This window comes from Solanum tuberosum, unplaced genomic scaffold, assembly GCF_000226075.1.
Source record: "Solanum tuberosum cultivar DM 1-3 516 R44 unplaced genomic scaffold, SolTub_3.0 scf00341, whole genome shotgun sequence".
Lineage (NCBI taxonomy): Eukaryota > Viridiplantae > Streptophyta > Magnoliopsida > Solanales > Solanaceae > Solanum > Solanum tuberosum.
Window position 1 is genome coordinate 477,278 of NW_006239268.1, and position 20,815 is coordinate 498,092.

The following is a 20,815-nucleotide window of genomic DNA, read 5'->3' on the forward strand; positions in this document are numbered from 1 at the left end:
ATTTGATTCTATAAATCATGATTTTAAATCGCACATTCAGACACTGATTTAAAATCTTAAAATCACGACTGCATATCACGTATCCGATTGCAAACAAAGAGTTACTAAAAGACAAATTTGAGATTTGAACTTATGATCTTATATCGCACATTCAATTGTTGATTTAAAATTATGACTAGATATTGCATATTCAAACGCATTTTCTCTAGTTGTTGTTGGGCACTTCTCTGACTAAAGCAACAAGCAGCTTTAAGAGTTACATCGATTTGCCTTCTTGCTTGACTGACTGGATTGAGACCGAGGAATAACTATGCATTACTCCTTTCATTTCAAATTCAAGAATACAGCCGATGCAATTAATTGGTTTGTGTGCCTCTTTTATTACTTTTTTGTATTCTCCTATTCTTCGGATACAATTCGATCCTTCTATGGCCAAATCTCAATTTGTGGAAAGCCTTCGATGGCAGATGAATGTTTGTTGTCAACCTCAATCCTTCGATTTTCGAATTGGAATAAGGAGTTCCATGTTCATACTGATGCATCACTCTATGCCACTGGATGTATGTTGGTGCAAAAATGACCGCTTGACCACTCCATCTACTTTTAAAGTATACGACTTTCCAAAGTAAAACAATTACAAAAAAAGCAGATAAATATTTTTCTAAAGCAGATCAAAAAGAAAATCGAGACAAACAAATTGAAACCCGAGTATGTATGTATATATATTCAATAAAATTTTATTACAAATGAGTAAACCAAATTCCCTCTTTTGCTTTTTGTTATGAAATTCCCTCAGTTTCCATATTTCTTCAAGTTCCAATCTTTCCCTCATTTTCACAAGCTATTCTTTTCCTCACAACCAAAATGGAATTCCAAGCACAACCCAAATCTTGTAATCACCCACCCAACTCTTATCCTCATAGAATCTTGCAATTCAATTTCACACATAAAGCAAATTCAAGCCAATATGATACACACTGGCATGATTTCACACATTTTCCCTATCAGTAGACTTATATCCTTTTGTGCTTTGGATGTTAATGGTGATATAAACTATGCAAATGCTTTGTTTTCAGAAATTAATAAACCTAATGTGTATATTTGGAATACTATGATAAGGGGTTTTGTTAAAAATCAGTTCTTGGAAATGAGTTTTTGTTTGTTTAGGAGAATGGTAAGGGAAAAGGTTGAAATGGATAAGAGAAGTTATGTTTTTGTGTTGAAAGGGTGTGGGGTTTTGGAGGGGATGGGGGTGCATTGTAGGATTTGGAAAGTTGGGTTTTTGAGTGATTTGATTGTGAGGAATGGTTTGGTTCATTTTTATGGTGGAAGTGGGAAAATTGTTGATGCACAGAAGGTGTTTGATGAAAGTCCTGTTAGGGATGTAGTTACTTGGACTAGCTTGATTGATGGGTATGTGAAAATGAATATGGTTGATGAGGCATTGAGGTTGTTTGATTTGATGTGTTCAAGTGGTGTTGAGTTTAACAACGTTACGTTGATAACTGTGTTTTCTGCGTGTTCGTTGAAGGGGGATTTGAGTCTGGGGAAATCGGTTCATGAACTTGTGGAGAACAGAGGTGTGGAATGCAGTCTTAATTTGATGAATGCCATATTGGATATGTATGTGAAATGTGGTTGTTTGCCTATGGCAAAAGAGATATTCGATAAGATGGAGATAAAGGATGTGTTTTCATGGACAAGTATGATCCATGGCTATGCAAGAAGTGGGGAGGTAGACTCGGCAAAGAAGTGTTTTAGTGTGATGCCTGAACGAAATGTAGTTTCTTGGAATGCAATGATTGCTTGCTACTCGCAAAATAATAGACCTTGGGAGGCCCTTGAACTCTTTCATGAAATGGAGAAACAAGGTTTGGTTCCCATGGAAAGCACTTTGGTCTCTGTGCTCTCTGCTTGTTCTCAATCTGGTTCTTTGGATTTTGGTCGACGAATTCATGATTACTATATTAAGCAAAAACGGATTAAATTCAGTGTGATCCTGGCAAACGCATTAATAGACATGTACGGAAAATGTGGAAACATGGATGCAGCTGGAGAGCTCTTCCACGAAATGCAAGAAAGAGATTTGGTCTCCTGGAATTCAGTAATAGTAGGATGTGCTTCTCATGGTCTCGCCGAGAAGGCTGTCACTCTTTTTGAACAAATGAAATGCTCGGGACTCAAGCCTGATAGCATCACATTTGTGGGTGTTCTATCAGCATGTGCTCATGGTGGATTGATCAATCAAGGCTGGGAGTACTTTAGGAGCATGGAATTAAAAGGCTTGATTCCCGGGGTGGAACACTATGCTTGCATGGCTGATTTACTTGGCAGATCAGGGCATCTGAAAGAAGCTTTTGAGTTCACAAAGCAAATGCCGGTGGAACCTGATAAAGCTGTTTGGGGTGCTCTGCTTAACGGTTGTCGGATGCATGGAGATGTTGAGCTGGCCAAGGTCGCTGCTGAGAAACTTATAGAACTAGATCCTCAAGATAGCGGTATTTATGTGCTTCTTTCAAGCTTGTGTGCTAATGAGAGGAAATGGGCTGATGTTAGAATGGTTAGAAGTTTGATGAGAGCTAAAGGTGTAAAGAAGAATCCAGGACATAGTTTGATAGAGGTTGATGGTAACTTCTACGAATTTGTGGCTGCTGACGACTCACACCCCGAATCTCAGGCAATACATAAAATGCTTGATGAGATTATATTGCTCTCTAAGTTAGAAGAATATGTTTCTGATGCACAGCCAGAACAAACATGACAAATACACTGTGATCCAGCCAGTAAGTCTTGACATGCATGGAAGCACTTCCAATTCCTCCGGTCAGTAATTACTAACTCGTGATTGATCCATTTAACACTGAAGCTGGTAAATAGGTGAGTTTCCCCATAGAACTTGCTGCAAGTTTGAAGGTGGAATCAGCTTGCAACTCTTCGAATAATCGGGATGTGGTATGAAGAGGATGAAGCACCTTCTCGAAGCATTGGACCAAAGATTGCTGGGAACATTATATACCAACAATTTTCAGGTATTGGGCATCTTGTTTTAGTTCTAGTAAATGCTGAATCACAGAACATAGCTCGCTTACCAAGTCGCCCATTTGATGAGTACACTTTTAGATACAATATAACTATTACCATACAGATCATAGTTCGCCTACCAAGTCACCCATTTGAGTAGTTGCCAGGAAAAAAATGAGGAGGAAACGAAGTTGTCCACGAAGCTTTTGAATGTCCCTAGAAGGGCCTTCCTTAGCTTTCACCTATTTACCTAAAATCTCAACACTGAGTATTCTACTAATTATCTAAATTACATGTCATACTAAACATTAGTTAGCTTTTTCTAACGGAGAATTATGATATCAATCAAGTTAGCTATCTGAATCTTCAGTACTGTCATATACGTATATATGTATATATTGTTATGTTTAGTTGACATAATACCCTTTGATAATTCATCCTCTAGTAAGAGGCTCATAATTTGGATTATATTCATGAAGAACCCAATCTTTTTCCGTGGGATTATAGCGATACGTGAAGTTCTCATCAAACTTCCATTCACAAGGCACCGAATGGCTAACACACTCATAGTCGGATTTAAACGCCACAAATGTTCCTTTTTGTGGGACTGGCTAAAAAAGAAAATAAGTCATATAAATTGGGATAGAGGGAATGACGTTCATTCTCTATTTTTAGACTTCTCTACTTTTTTTGGCATAATACATAAATATGTCTATTAACTTGATCTCATTTCACAATTATGCTCTCCTACTTTGGGCATGCACAAGTAGTCACTTAAACTTGTATAAAGTTGAACAAATAGACACACATGTCATAAGTGACATTGTACATGTAGGATACCACGTAGGACACAAATTGTCTTGTAGGATGTCATGTATGACATGTGTGTTTATTTGTTTAATTTTATACATATTTAAGTATCTACTTGTGCACACCCAAAGTTGAAGGACATAAATGTGAACTGAAACCAAGTTAACAGACATATTTATGTATTATGTTTTTTTTACGGGGAGAAAGCCGAAGAAAACAAGGGGAAAAGTGTATCATGAATGCGTCGAAAATGTGGAAGGTGAAGGTGACACTATTAAAAATAAATGTTTTTTCACTACGTATCAGTAAAGATTAATAGTAGGAATAGATGAGCCAAACTTTAACTGATGATATAGATAAGCCTTTCTCAAAGTTCGATGTCATATTTGAGCCATTTCTCTATTAAAAATATAATTCAATTAATAACATGGCCGAATCATAATTGAACACGTGCAAAAATGATTTGCAAAATCGAAAAGATTTTCAGCTAGCAAATAATAGCATGGATGAGTTTTCCTCAAACGAAAATGACATTTATAGATGAGCCAAACTTTAACAAATGACATAAATAAATATCTTTCCTCAGAATTGATCAATAACATATTTAAGTTTTTCCCCCGAATTGAATAATATGCATGATATGCATGTAGTCGAAAAGAAAGAAATGAGGGATGATGCTATCCATAAAGCTTTTGAGTGTCCCTCCCCCCACCCCCCACTAAAATGTCACACTGAATATTTTACATGTCCTTGTTAGTTAACATAATACCCTTTGATGACACCTCCTCTAGTAAGAGACTCATAATTCGGATTGTATTCATGAGCAATCCACTTTCGCTCCTTGGGACTGTATCGATAGGTATAGTTCTCATCAAATTTCCATTCACAAGGCATTGAACGGCTAACACACCCATAGTCGTATTTAAATGCAACAAATGTACCCATGTTTGTGGAGCAATTGTACATTGTTGAAGAGGAGAAGAAATTTTTGATTTTGACAGTGATGTTGAAACTGCCCTTGGTACTTAGGTGCTTAACATCGCCATCTTCTACGAAGGAGAAGCAACGGATGCTAAGATAATTTGTATGATTATTGGTTATAACAACAATTTTTTCGTCTGGTAATCCTACCGCAACGTTTAAGAGAATTATATTGATCATCAACATGAACAATATTGTTGTTGAGGTGAAAGTTGCAACAATTTTAGCTTCTTCCATTATTTATATATTTCCTTTTCTTTTTCTGTTTTCCTCCTGAAATTTCAAAATGTTGAAAAAGATTTAGAAGAAATTAAACAATCATGAATGAACATTCAAATTTTATATTGGCATAAAAATTATTGAATTTTTCTAGTAATGTAAAATTTGCTATGCATTGGTTTTGTTATATAAAATGAATATTGCCTACGAATTTTTTTTAAAAATCTTTGATTCCCAATGGACAACATGAATAATATATAATTGCAAATATTTATTCATATATGGGGTTTGTGGAGGGGTTTATTTTTGCTTTTGGTAATCGATTCGTCATATTGGAAGAAGGTAATTAAGATCTTTTTCTACAAAAGATTCAAATATAATATCGGTCAATCTTATTCAGATATATCAATCAAATAATTCATTTATCAGATTATCTTTTTGGTAAAAAAAGGAAAAGAAATAACAAATTAAAAAAGTATCGTTGAAAAAGAAAATGTACCTTCAAAGCCGATTTTCTTGATGATTAAAACCAAAGTTTTAACAATGTTTTTCTATGTAAGGGTTTTAGAAAGAAACTTGAAAATGGATTTTTTCAAGCAAGGATTAACAAAGATGATTTCTTTTCTTCTTTTTGATTTGTTAAATGATTAAACCTCTCTTGCTATGTATTCATAGGTCAAAAATGAAATGAGAGGGATAGAGTTCTTCTAGGAAATCTTAAATCTCTAAATATTATTTTTAAGTATTTACTATTTTTGAACCTTCAAAAAGAATTACAAAAAATCCTCAATTTAGATGATAATGACAAAAATAATCCTTGAGGGTAGATTAAAAATAGTCCCTTAAGTATGTATTAAACAATTTTGATTCCTTAAATTTATCAAAATCCAACACTTTTAGCCTCCATAAAATATTTAACAATATATATTTATTGATTTGATCGAAATAGTGAAAAAAAGATTTAACCATAAATACCAAGAAAGTCTCATCAAATTTTAAAAGCATAATACATAAACATACATGTAAATTTGACCTCAGCTGGCAAGTAAACCTTCGAGTGTTAAGAGTCCAACAAAGACTTCCATAAAAAGGTTTCATTCATTTTGATTGAGGAATTTCTTACTGACCGCTAAATCTTCTCTACTTTTGAAGATAGACTAGAAAGCAAGCCCACATAATAGCCAAGTGGAATTAGTTAGACTACCTATATGCAGATAAACTCTACCTAGACGGAGAATAATCAATTCGATCATTCTGATTATGCCCTAACTCCCAAGTCCTATCTCCTTCAATAAAGGATCAATTCCTTATCTATTCTCTAACTTCTACTTGGGGGTCACTACTCATAAAGATTCTTCATTAGAGTTGACTTTTTTTTTTGCTCCGATCCTTAATTCACCCTTGACTGCATTCCCGAAAATATCATTTTCATTTGCTGAATCTGCTCCTTTTGAGAATGGTTTTACCTTGTTCATCAGCTTGAGATTTGAAAGTGCATATTTAGATACCTCATTTTGGTCTCAAGGAGCAACTAAACACTTCAACTCCTCCTCACTGTGTCTCGTGGACACCCAAACTGACATGGAACATAAAATTTTGAAAGTGTCTAGATGATCATTTTGTAACTTGGAGTATTCTCGAGACATTTATATTGATCATGAACAAGAATAATGTTATCAACCTGTGTTTAAAAACCAAGAATTACTGATTTCAATAAACTTTGCAGAAACACGAAGTAACCAAAGTTTAATAAACCAGTAAGCATAGATGAACAGAAATTAATTGACAAAACTAAAATCTGTAAAACGTACCACAATCTGGAAAAACAGAATCAGAAAAGATCAAGCCCACTGAATGCACAGTGTCCCCTTAAGAAAATTATTCCCCTCTAGTATCCGAGTTTTGATTTGGAATATGTCCTCCCAGGATAGAATGATCTCAATCACCAGTGTATTGATACCCAAAACTCTGGTGTCAGCGAACCACTCAACAGCAGTAAAATACACGAAGAAATTTTGTGCAGAAGAAGAAGAAATCTGAAAAATTCATAAGGAATAAGTCTGAAGAATCAATGTATTTATAGGCAAGAGGAACTGGTTCCGAAAGGTTGCAATCCTTTCAGAATCCACACGACCATTCATGAAAGTTTGCAACTTTTCAAAACAGTCACTTCCAACGGCGGGAAATTCAAATAAAACGGGAAAGATTTAAATAAAACGGGTCGCGCGTGGATCCGAAGCCGAAGCCGAGCAACGACGACGGCGCGAGGGGAGTCCCTCTTTCCAACCCTTTTAACAATTAATAGGAGTGTTTCTATATTTAAACTCTCCTATTTTTTCTTTCCACCACCGATGAGGGACAAATGTCTTTTCAATGTCTTTTCAATAAAGCATAAGAGGACTTTTCAAGTTCCCAACATTTTCAAGTTCCTCTCTCATCTTCCCTCCATTTCCCATTAACTCTTGCTACATACCCAACAAATAATATTATTGTCAAGGTGATAGTTGCAACAATTTTAGCTTCTTGCATGGTTATATGTTCCTTTCCTTTTCCCGCTTTCTTCCTGAAATACCAAAATGTTAAAAAAGGTTTTTAAAAAATGTTAAAAAAGATTTTAGCAACTGATTTTGCTCTTAGGTTGCTTTCTTCTTACGTGGATTATAATGTTGACACTAAAGATTGTCTTCCTATGGAAATATTTGTGTTGCCTTGTGATGAATTGGAATTGTTGGGTAAGAATACATATATTTTGAAATGAAATGTTAGGATTACTATTAATTTCTTTTAACTTATTTTTGTATCCTTCAATTGTTTGCACTCTCTCTATGTCACATCAATATAAAATAGTTTAGATGGGTAATTGGACCCAAGTTAAATTTAATTAGTGTGTCATTGAAATTTAAGATATAGTTCGAGAGGATACTTATACCTTGTTCCAAAAAGAAAATCCAAATAAGGTAAAATCAGGGGAAACAATTAACATGTACCGTTGTGTTTCAATAATCTATAATTGAATAAATGTATCACAAGTTTAAATTCACAACCAATATGGTAGAAAGCAATATAATTTAAATTAGTTGTCGGCCATGGTGCTTCTTTTATGCGTATTCTAAGAGCTACTCAAACATTATAGTTTATTATGTACGAACAAAATATGCTAGTGAGTCTCAAATAAAAGATAAAGATATTATAGACATATGAGAACACTCTTTTTTATTTATATACATTCAGACAGGACTAATACTTAATTACTCTTGTGAAAATTCTTTTTATTTAGTTTTTACTTTCCACAAAAATCCCTTTTATAAGTACTCATGATCATGTCATTTTGTATCTGAATCTTCATATTGTTTTGAAATATATTATGCAATAATACTTTTGATGACTCCTCTAGTAAGAGATTCATAATTTGAATAAAATTTAATAGTATGTAACGTGATGCCGTTAAATATATACATAACATAAATTCAATAATATGTAACTTGACCAGTACATGTTGTGACCCAACCATACCGATCATATAATTTGCTTACCAAATCACCCATTTGAATATTCTCCAAGAAATGAGGAAGAAGCAAAACTATCTATGAAGTTGTTGAGTATTGTGTAAGGACATCAACTTCACCTATTATTCTAAGATCTCACACTAAATATTCTACTTTTCTAAATTGCATTTTATACTACCTTTTTATGATGAAGCATTCTGATAGTTCTTCTAAGTTGGAGTCAACTATCAGAATCTTTTGTAATTTCATTTAGTTAACATAATACCCTTTGATGACTCCTCCCCTAGTAAGAGACTCATAATTTGGATTGTACTCATGAGCAACCCATTTTTCCTCCTTTGGACTATAGCGATATGTGAAGTTCTCATCAAACTTCCATTCACAAGGCCCCGAATGGCTAACACACTCGTAGTGTGAATTAAACGCCACGAACGTTCCCATGTTTGTGGAGCAATTGAACATTGTTGAAGTGGGGAAGAGTTTTCTGATTTTGACGGTAATGTTGAAGCTGCCCATGGTATTTAGGTGCTTCACATCACCATCATCATCGAAGGAGAAGCAACGGACACTAAGGTAATTTGTATGGTTGTTGGTTATGACAACAATTTTTTCGTTTGGTAATCCTGCAACATTTGAGACATTTATATTGATCATGAACAAGAACAATATTGTTGTCGAGGTGATAGTTGCAACAATTTTAGTTTCTTGCATGGTTATATATTCCTTTTCTTTTCCCATTTTCTTCCTGAAATACCAAAATGTTAAAAAAGATTAGAAAGAACTAAAAGAATCACGAATGATCATTCATATATTATATTAGCATCAAAGTTGTTTAACTAATTTTTTGGTAATGTAAAATCGTTATCACCGAGAGTAACATTGACTATTATGATACTTACGTAAAGTTGAATGGTTTTTTCATTATAAAAATTAATTTTGTGATTTTTGTATTTCATTAAACATCCATTCCCTGGTGGTTTATTGGAAAAAAAGAAAGAAGGATAAAAATGTTAATTTTTTTCATAAACAAATAGAATGATGGGATTCTTTTGTTTTAATTTGTTATATCAATTAATATTGTGCATGTCATTATCTTGCCTAAGAAATTAAAAAAAGAAGAAGAAGAGATCTTTGATTTCCAATGGACAACAAGAATTATATATAATTACAAATTGTTATTCAAGAATGATCATGTAGATGCTTAGGGAGGGGTTTGATGTTGCTTCTAGTAAAGATTCAAACATGATATTGATCAATCTTATTCAAATGCGTTAATTAAAAAAAATTGTTTATCATATAATCTTTCTAGTAAAAATAATTTTTTTTCTAACAAACTAAAAAAGTCTTGTTGAAAGAGAAAATGTATGTACCTTATATTTATTGACCGCAAAAGAAGGAAATTCTAGTTATGAATCAATTCCTTTAAAAAAAATACTTCTCTTTGGTTTCTTGAAATGATTAGAACTAAGGTTTTAATGTTTTTTTTATAATTTTATGAAATGGGTCTTGGAAAGAAGATTTTTTCTATCAAGAATTTAAAAGAATTCTTGATTTCTTCTTCTTGATTTGTTGAATTATTAAGTTGTTATTATTTATAGGGAAATTAACAAGAGGGAAATGGTTTTTAAAAAAGGTCTTAAATCTTTTATACTATATTTAAGCTTTTACTATTTTTGAACCTTCCCATAAATAAAAGAATATCTCAATTCAGATGAGAAAATGACAAAAAATGATCTCTTATATTTGAGGGAAGGTTCAAAATGGTCCATTTAGAATGTAGTAAACAGGTTTGATCTCTCAAGTTTGTTTTTAAGCATAAATACCAACAATGTTTTATCAAATCATAAAGTACACGATACCAAAAAAAAATAAAAAAATCTGCACTAGATACTAACAAGATAGAAAAAAGAAAACAAAAATATTTACACCTTAAAAATTGCTAGACTTGAAAAAAAATTCAGTAGAAACTACAAAAATTGAACCTTTTAATGTGAATTTTGGATAATTTTGATTTCCGATATTTGATAGAGATCAAAAGTTGCATCTTTTGATAATTGAAACAACAAAAAATGTTAAATGAATACTTAAGGAACTATTTTGAATTAATCCTCAAACAAAAGAGACTACTTTTGTCATTTTCTACAACTTTGATACACAAACTTGTGATTCCTTTTTTTTTTTGTCATAATATTAAATACAAATGTCATAGTCTTTAGAGATTTAGAAGAGTATATAACAATTTACGTACCAAACAATAAAAAAGAGATATCATGGAGATGAATAAATTAGAAATAATGTACATGGGATCAAAATTGTAAGATGTTATGTGCAAACAAACAAAGCAAACTTTGAACGATAATGAATAATAAAACAAAGAAGATTATGCTAAATAAGATATAATAAGTTAAAATAATTTAGTCAATTGACCTACATATGAAAAATTCAATAATAAAAAGTGACTAAGGAAATATCGCTTCTCGATCTAAACAAAACTCTCCAACCCTGAAAGACTATATTATGGATATTATCATGAAGTGGGGGGGATTATGGCTCCTCAAGTTATAGAGGTAAAGAATGACTTCTTCCAAGAAAAACAAAATAGTTTTCCTTTTCTAAAATGGAAAATGCATAAGTACCCCCGACCTATGTTCAAAATCTCAGAGACACACTTATACTATACTAAGGTCCTATTACTTTCAAATATAGTTTACGGAGTACTTATACCTTATGCCTTCCCGAAAAAAGATATTCATTTTATCAAAATTGACTTTTACTTTTTCTAAAAGGAAAATGCATAGGTATCCCCAACCTATGCCCGAAATCCCAGAGACACACGTATACTATACTAAGGCCTTATTACCTTCCCCCCCTCCAAATTTATTTCATAAATAATTTTCTACCCCTTTTCGGCCTACGTGGCACTATCTTCTGGGCCCAGCGCGTGTTGACAATATTTTCAAGCTATCTGGTTGATAGTGCCACGTAGGCCGAAAAGGGGTAGAAAATTATTTATGAAATAAATTTGGAGGGGGGGAAGGTAATAAGGCCTTAGTATAGTATACGTGTGTCTCTGGGATTTCGGGCATAGGTTGGGGATACCTATGCATTTTCCTTTTAGAAAAAGTAAAAGTCAATTTTGATAAAATGAATATCTTTTTTCGGGAAGGCATAAGGTATAAGTACTCCGTAAACTATATTTGAAATTCTACCAACATACCTAAACTCAATTAAGGTTTTATTAACCTCAAAACTATTTTATAATAGAATAAATTTCATCCTAAATGTTTTCGTGATATAGATAACCAAATGAGTATCCTTTGTGTGTATTACATGCGCTTCACTTTTTTTTCTCCATTAAAATTAATTTTTCTCTTTCTTAATTCTGAATTATTTTTTCTGTTTATTGATTTTTGAGTAATTTTTATTTCAATGGCAACTGATTATTATGGTGTTTCCTATGACCGGAAAAACATAGGAGAAGACACAATTTTTCAAAATGGGAAAGGTTTAGTGGAATGGTTTTGCAGCCAAATTAATTAGATCTAATTAATTACATAACGTCCTATTAAAAATAGACACTTGTACCTATTAACTACTTTTAAAATTATTTTTGTATTCTTCAATTGCCTGCACACTCTCTGTGTCACGTCAATATTTATTGTGTATTTATTTCATTATAAATAAGACACAAGTTTAGTTCAAATACTATAATTTCAGATATAGTTCGAGAGGATACTTATGCCTTATTCCAAAAAAATAATCCAAATAAGATAAATGTATTACCAGTAATTCGCAACCAATATAGTAGAAAACAATTTAAATTAGTTCCCCATGGTGCTTCTTTTATGCATATTCTAAGAGCTACTCAACCATTATAATTTGTTATGTACGAACATAATATGCCAGTGAGTCTCAAATGAAGGATAAAAGAATATTATACATTTAGGACTGACACTTACTCTTGTGAAAGTCTTTTTTTCTTTTTACTTCACACAAAATTCCCTTTTTCAAATAATCATGATCATGTCATTTTCTATCGGAATCTTCATATTATTTGAAATATATTATTATAGTTTAGTTTATGTAATACTTTTTGATGACTCCTCTAATAAAAGATTCATAATTTGGATAAAATTCAATGTATGTAACTTGATGTCGTTAAATATATATATATATATATATATAGAGTACATGATGTAACCCAACTAGTATCATACCGATCATAATTTGCTTACCAAATCACCCATTTGAGTAGTCTCCAAAGAAATGAAGAGGAAGCAAAACTATCTATGAAGTTGTTGAATATCTGTATAAGGACCTCAACTTCACCTATTTTTCTAAGATCTCACACTAAATATTCTACTTTTCTAAATTGCATTTTATACTACCTTTTTATGATGATGCATTCCGATAGATCAGAATCTTTCGTAATTTCATTTAGTTAACATAATACCCTTTGATGACTCCTCCCCTAGTAAGAGACTCATAATTTGGATTGTATTCATGAGCAACCCACTTTTCCTCCTTTGGACTATAGCGATACGTGAAATTCTCATCAAACCTCCATTCACAAGGCCCCGAATGGCTAACACACTCGTAGTGAGAATTAAACGCCACAAATGTTCCCATGTTTGTGGAGCAATTGAACATTGTTGAAGTGGGGAAGAATTTTCTGATTTTGACGGTGATGTTGAAGGTGCCCATGGTATTTAGGTGCTTAACTTCACCATCATCATCGAAGGAGAAGCAACGAACACTAAGGTAATTTGTATGGTTGTTGGTTATGACAACAATTTTTTTGTCTGGTAATCCTGCTGCAACATTTGAGACATTTATATTAATCATAAACAAGAACAATATTGTTGTCGAGGTAACAGTTGCTACAATTTTAGCTTCTTGCATGATTATTATATGTTCCTTTCCTTTCCCTATTTTCCTCCTGAAATATCAAAATATTAAAAAAAGATCAAAAGAAATTAAAGAATCACGAATGAGCATTCATATTTTATATCAGCATCAAAGTTGTTGAAGAACTAACTTTTTGGTAATGTAAAATCATTATCACCTAGAGTAAATTATCTTTTTTAACAAAAAAAAATGTTCAACTTTGCCTAATATCATAAAAAAATCATTATTGAGTAACTCTTTTTTTTTCTCTCTAGAAACTCATTTAACTGTGTTAAGTATATGTAAATATCTCTTTTGTTTTCTTCTTATGTCTTTTGGTTATGTTTAGATAAAATTGAGTAAGAGATAATTTATTGACTATCATGATATTTACGCAAAGTTGATTTTCGCTATAAATCTTAATTTTGTGATTTTTTCAGAGGTTTCTGTATTTCATTAAACATCCATTTCCAGGTGGTTTATTGCAAAAAAAGAGAGGATAAAAAATCATTTTTTTCATAAACAAATAAAATGATAATCGTGCCTAAGAAATAATTTTTTTTTTATTATCAATGGACAAAAATAAGATATAATTGCAAATGTTTATTCAAGAATGATCGGATGTTTAGGGAGGGGTTTAATATTGCTTTACATAATCAATTTCTCATATTGAAGAAGGTAATTAAAATCTATTTCTAATAAAGATTTAAACATGATATTGATCAACTTTATTCCGACATAATAATTAAAGAGTTAATTAGTTTATCAGATAATCTTTTTGGTTTTTTTTTTTTTTTTTTGACAAACTAACAAAGTCTTGTTGAAAGAGAAAAAGTACCTTATATTTATTGGCAGTAATTGGAGGAAGTTCTCGTTATAAATCAATTCCTTCAAAAAAAAAAATCTTCTTTTTTTGTTTCTTGAAATGATTAAAACCAAGGTTTTACTAATGTTTTTCTACGAAATGAGTTCCGAAAAGAAATCTTGAAAATTGAGAGAGAAAGAGAAATTTTTTCAATCAATAATTAACAAAGAATTCTTGATTTCTTGAATTATTAAACCTTTCTTGTTATATACTTATTTTTTAAATTAAACCGGTGGGATAGAGTTTTTGAAGGAGGTCTTAAATTTTTTATACTATAATTAAACATTTACTATTTTTGAACTTTCCAATAAATAAAAGAATATCTCAATTTAGATGAAAATGATAAAACAAAAAATAGTCAATTGTGTTTGAGGAAAGGTTCAAAATAGTCCCTTAAAAATGCAATATGCATTTAAACACAAATACCGACAAAGTTTTATCAAATTCTAAATATACAACACAAAATATTGCATTAGACACTAATAAGATAGAAAAAGAATAACAAAAATTACATCTTAAAAAGTTATATCAAAATTAAAAAATAAATCAAAAATAGTAGAAAGTTCAAAAATTGCACCTCTCAATGTGCATTTTGGATAATTGTGATTTTTCCTAGTTTTTGTTAAATCTACTCGATAAAGTTCGATAAATATTTGATGAAGTCTAAAAATGTTATTTTTTTGGTAACTTAAACAATTAAAATTGTTAAGTGAATATTTAAGAGACTATTTTGAACTTATCCTCAAATAAAAGAGACTACTTTAATCATTTTCTACAATTTTGATACACAAACTTGTGATTTTTTCTTTTTAAAATCACATATGACATAGTCTTAGATATTTAGAAGGGTATTAGCCATCCAACGGTAGGGAAATAGATAAATCTAAAATCACATATGTCCTACGTGACATAATACATGCAGGACACAAAATTGCCATGTAAGATGAATGTGTCAATTTGTTTAATTTTATACAAGTTTGAGTGCCTACTTGTGCACACCCAAAGTTAAAGGTCATAGTTGCTAGCTTACGTCATGTTAAAAAGGCATGTTTATGTATTATGCCAATACCAAATCTGTAGCTAGAAATGACAATGGGACGGGGCAGATGCGAGGCAGAGCAGATTCCTTTTTTTTGGTTCCTTAGCTGCCTAAACTGAGTTTATTTCTTGAGATATCAATAAAAATATGTATTATGTGAACAGAACTTTAAATATTAGTTTCAAAATTTGTATAGAGTATTAACCGTCTTTGTTAGACTACCAATCTACTTGTAATTAAATAGTTAAAATTTAGGCATAATACATAAATATGTCTTTTAACTTGGCTTCATTTCATATTTATGTCCTTCAACTTTGGATGTGCATAAGTAGACACTTAAACTTGTATAAAGTTGAACAAATAGACACACACGTCCTACGTGACATCCTACAAGGCAATTTGTGTCCTACGTGTATTATGTCACATAGAACTCATCTGTCTACTTGTTCAACTTTATACAAGTTTAAGTACCTACTTGTGCACACCCAAAGTTGAAGGACATAAATATGAAATGAAGCCAAGTTAAAAGACATATTTATGTATTATGCCTAAATTTTAACTATTTAATTACAAGTAGATTGGTAGTCTAACAAAGACGGTTAATACTCTATACAAATTTTGAAACTAATATTTAAAGTTCTGTTCACATAATACATATTTTTTGAGAGCATAAATGTGAAATGATGTCAAGTTAAAGAACACATTTACGTATTACCAATCATTTAAAAAGAAGTTCAAGAGTATTGAATAAATTTGAAATACTTGAGATTATGTGTCTCTTGTGATAAAAGAGATTAGAGGTGAGATTATTAGATTTGGATTTATCTATTGCTAATTTCTTATCATGTATTGCTTTAATTGTTGCCGTCAATCATTTTCTAAAAGTCAAACAATTTTTTACTATTTAATCTCACAAAAAATTACCAAAAAAGGTATTTCTATAAAACTTGGGGAATTGTAATCCTACGAGTGGTGTTTGGGGAGGATAGAGTGTACGCAGAGACCATACCCCTGTCTCATGGAGGAACACTTTCAAGTATACATTTTAACATTTGATTCTGTAACTTCTCATTTAACATATTCTACTCTGCAGACAAGTACTAATTGTTATATGCTCCCTCTAAAAGCATTAAAAATGAACAGCAAGCATTTAGATTGTGTGATTGCCTCTTTGGAGAAAGATTCTACAACTGTATAACATACCAAATGACAAAACTGAAACAAAAAGATGGTAGTAAACATAAACAAAATATTGAATTATATCGTTAAAGATCAAAATGATCAGCATAAAGAACGAAATGGCAACAATACCAACAGTATCCAACTTCGAATCTCTAGAGTCTACTTAACTACCCTCCACGGATTCTAGGCTTTCGACATAATTTACTACTTTAAATCTATCCTCTGAAGTTCTCTTTTGAAAGCTATGAGTTCTTTTTGTATAAGGATTGTATGATATGAGTTCAAGTGACAATCCATTTGGGTAGCCTAAAAGAAGTTCACCTTTCCTCCATGATCCAACGGGTCGTGCTAGATTAGAGAACGACGAAAAAGCAAATTGCTTAGTCCAAAACTCAGCTGCACCTTGTTGTTCAGACATCACCCATACCTCATAGTTGTTCACAGCTATACCATTCCCAGAATAGGTAATCATAGAAAGACAACCCTTAAGTATCACAAGCTTCTGAATAGTGAGGTTAGAGGCAGTATCGAGATTCGGTAGCTTAATCCTTGTAAAAACTTGGTTATACAAACCAAAACAAGTAATTATATCGAGTTCATTATCGTCATCATTGCTATACGATAACCAATACAAGCAGTGATTAAGAATTACTGCAGACCCACCTTTGGGAAGCAAACCATGAAGAATAGGAGCTTCAATTTCTTCCCAGGAATCGGAATTCAGGGAGTAAACCCAAACCTTAGGGTTCTTACTAGATGATGGAAGCTTAATAACCTTGTAATCATTAGTTTGAGGGACGAAACCAAGCATTATACAGGGGAAGAAAGGATCAGTATAAAAGGAGACACAATCAGGGGATTCAAGCAATTTATACTTTCTAGTTGCAGGATTCCACAAAATAATGCTTGAACTCCTATTGAAATGAACACATAATAAGCCATTACAAGAACCAACGACCCGTACCTCATCGTCGGGAGTACATGGAAAGGGCAAATCAACAACGACAACAGACGGATCGGGACTGGAATCGAAATCTCCGAGTTCGTCAATTTCATCATCAACAACAACAGTCGTAATTTTCGGATCTAGAGAGAAGAAGGAGATAGTAGGGATGTCTCTAGGACCTCTATCGCTTACTCTAAGAAGCTTTTCATGGACAGGTTGTCGACGGTGCATCTGAATAAAATCGCGGCTGCTGATGTAACAATACCATGACTTGGAGACCGATCGGAATCGGAGCAGTGACTTCACCGGAAGCCGTAAAAGGATTTCGTAGATTACATCTCCGGTCAGAGAGCAATCAGCAGTTTCATCACTCATCGGAAATCGGCAGAATTGCTTTTCCGATTTACAGCAAAAATCATATAGGGTTTTTATTTAGTCCCAAATAGAAAAATGAAATACTACCTAATTTTGAAAATGCAGAAATTATAGGGATAGTTGGAAATAGAATATTCACAATTTGAGTAAATATTGAATCAAATTAACTAAGCTAATTAATTTTATTTGGGTTTGTTTTTAAAAAAATTAATAATATTTGATTTGACTTTTATTTTGTTTAAATACATTGAAGAAATAATTGAATCAAATAAATAATTTTTTGTCTGAATAAAAGAGCCTATGAAAAGAAAATTGAATTTAAAGTTCCTTTGTCATAGACTTTGAGTTGACGAAATTTTTGGTTTTACGAGACACGAGCAACTTTGTTATTCAAAGGGATGGATCGATAAATGAACTTATGGAAAGGACATTTTCGGGGACTACTAGCACCCTTCTCATTACACAATAGGACAATTACATAATTAAGGGGGTCATTGAAATGTGTGACTAAAATACCAAAAATGAAAATTATCCAATCTAATGATGGAGGCAAGAACAGTGAACACTTTCCGTCCAAGTCTCATTAATTGATCTTAATGATATCGTCGAATACATATATATATATATATATATAATCATCTTGATACTAAATCAAATCCAGCCTGAAATCTTCTTAGAAATGGGAAGATCTAAAATATGTCCCCTTCATATCTGACCTTGATCCAAGCTTTAGCCCTCTTTTGTTGTTGAAGTTGCATATCTTCTAAACAATCTAATATAAAACTTGTTAATAAAAAAACATATCGTAATCTTTATGAGATTTTCAAAATGGTTAGAATTTAATAGACTTTAAGCTAAAAGATAATCTAGTCATAAAATGTATTACATTATCAAATCAATAAATTCATCTATACCACATTAAAAAAAATTGTAATAACCTTTTAAATCTCTAAGATTATGACATAATTATATTTGGTGTTGCTACAAATAAGAGGAATCACATGTTTGTGTATCTAAATTGAAATCTATTATTAATGTTCTTTTGAAGGTTAAATAGTCAAATATAGTAAAAAGCTTTAAAGTAGTATAAAAGATTTAAAACCTCTTATAAGAACTCTATCCCTCTTGTTTGTCTTTTTATTTTATTTTATAAACGGAAAAGGGCCAAAAATATCCTTAAACTATTTGAAAAGGTTTAAATATACCCTTCATCCACCTATTAGGCTAAAAATACCCTTCAGTCCACCTTTTTGGCCCATTTCTACCCTTAAAACTAACACCCCATTTTAAAAATATATATTTATTATGTGGCATTTTATTATTGGATAAATTAAACCCCATATCATTTAATTTCTCTTTACCCATTCTGACCCATTCCAGTGCTCACAACCCAGAACCCAATTAAAAGACCCATGGATATTGATCGCCATAATAGCTCTTTCTTCTTCCCTCTTTTTTTATTTAACAATTTCAATACTAATTTCAAATCAAATTAGTTTCCTTCAAATGTTTGAATATTCTTCTGCTTCTTGTCGTGATTAAGGAGAGCCCCCGTATGTCATTGAAGAATGGTTGCCAATTTTTTACGACTGCGACATTGTGGTCGTAGGTTCTATAAATGTTGTCGCTATGAGACGAATGGTTGTTATTGGAATGGCAAGATAATAAAAAAACTTTTCACTTCATGTGACAATGTTTATACAAAGTAAAAAAAAGTCGTTGGATGCCCTTGTCAAGAATGGAACATGTTAAAGAATTAGACGGTGAATGATATGGCTAAATTGACAGATTTGAATTATGCATCTATCTTAGAGGGGAAAGTTTCAAGCTTAGAGTGAAATTGTATTAAGTTTGGTTAATGTTCTTATGTTTTAGGAATTGGTATGATTCGCAAGTTTCATTATAATGTATTTCCATCGTTAATGAAGTAAATTTGAACCAAATTTGTTTTCATTTTTGGCCCGCGTTTGGTGCAGTTTAGTATCGAATTTTGGTTCAATTTTTTTTATCTCGTTATGGTGCACTTTTGTTGCCTTTGTGCCACAGCCTTTTTTTTTTTTTCTTCTTTGGTTTAGTTTTTGGTAGAATCTAAGTGTCGTTTTGCCTCTGTTTTGTTATAGTTAGGTGCAATTTTCGTAGAGTTTGGTGTAGCTTTGCTGGTAGAGTTTAGATGTTGTTTTGCTGCTGTTTTGGTCTAGTTTGGTAGAATGGTGAATAAGGCAGGTTAGTGTTGAAATTGTTAAATAAAAAAAAGAGGGAAGAAGAAAGAGCTATTATGGCGATCAATATCCATGGGTCTTTTAATTGGGTTCTGGGTTGTGAGCACTGGAATGGGTCGGAGTGGACTATATACATAATTTAGAGATAGATTATAGGCCAATAATCTACTACTTTAGTAAGAAAAACAATTGACCTTCATTCAAGTAAAGTTCATAGGGTTCAAAAATTGCCAAAAGTTTCAAATTTCATGAATGTTCCTTTGTTTTGACCTTTCTAAAGTTTCACCTCTGGTATTCGAATAATTGATAAGTAAAATTCAGAAAACAACTCATGTGATTCAAGAATTTGTTGGAGTTTCATATCCAATTAATCATTTCTAGGTTTTGATATCTTTATCAGTTCAAAAACAAGGAACGATTCATGTAGTTCAAATCTTTAAAAATTCTTCCGAGTTTTAAGTAGGCGAATAGTTTATTTATGCATGAAAAACGTGGCTAAAAACTTAAAGCAGACCCAAAAACTGGCCATCCCACTTAATTTTACACATTTCTGGTTGATTTGGGCTTAAGAGCCATAGCCCATAGAAATTCCTCGGAATTACCTTTGGGCTTTTCATTACAAATAGAAAGTTTAGATTGTGGGTGATTGAGTGTGTTTTGTATAAAAGGAGAAATAAGAAACTTATTTATTTTTTAGTATTCAATTTATAAATAAATTTATTTTCCTAAGAATACTTAGATGTTATATAGGAAACACTATTTGGG

The 20,815-nt window shown here is 32.0% G+C and overlaps 2 protein-coding genes across 2 annotated transcripts; one reads left to right on the forward strand and one right to left on the reverse strand.

The window, feature by feature from the left end:
* Positions 1–761: 761 nt before the first annotated feature.
* Positions 762–3,016, forward strand: LOC102581021 (pentatricopeptide repeat-containing protein At2g22410, mitochondrial-like). The gene has a single exon (XM_006361192.2). It carries the CDS (start codon positions 782–784, stop codon positions 2,759–2,761), a length of 1,980 nt encoding a protein of 659 aa, XP_006361254.2. The 5' UTR covers positions 762–781; the 3' UTR covers positions 2,762–3,016.
* A 13,519-nt stretch (positions 3,017–16,535) lies between these two features.
* Positions 16,536–17,923, reverse strand: LOC102581361 (F-box/kelch-repeat protein At3g23880-like). Its single transcript, XM_006361193.2, has one exon. It carries the CDS (start codon positions 17,829–17,831, stop codon positions 16,674–16,676), a length of 1,158 nt encoding a protein of 385 aa, XP_006361255.1. The 5' UTR covers positions 17,832–17,923; the 3' UTR covers positions 16,536–16,673.
* Between the last annotated feature and the right edge of the window lie 2,892 nt (positions 17,924–20,815).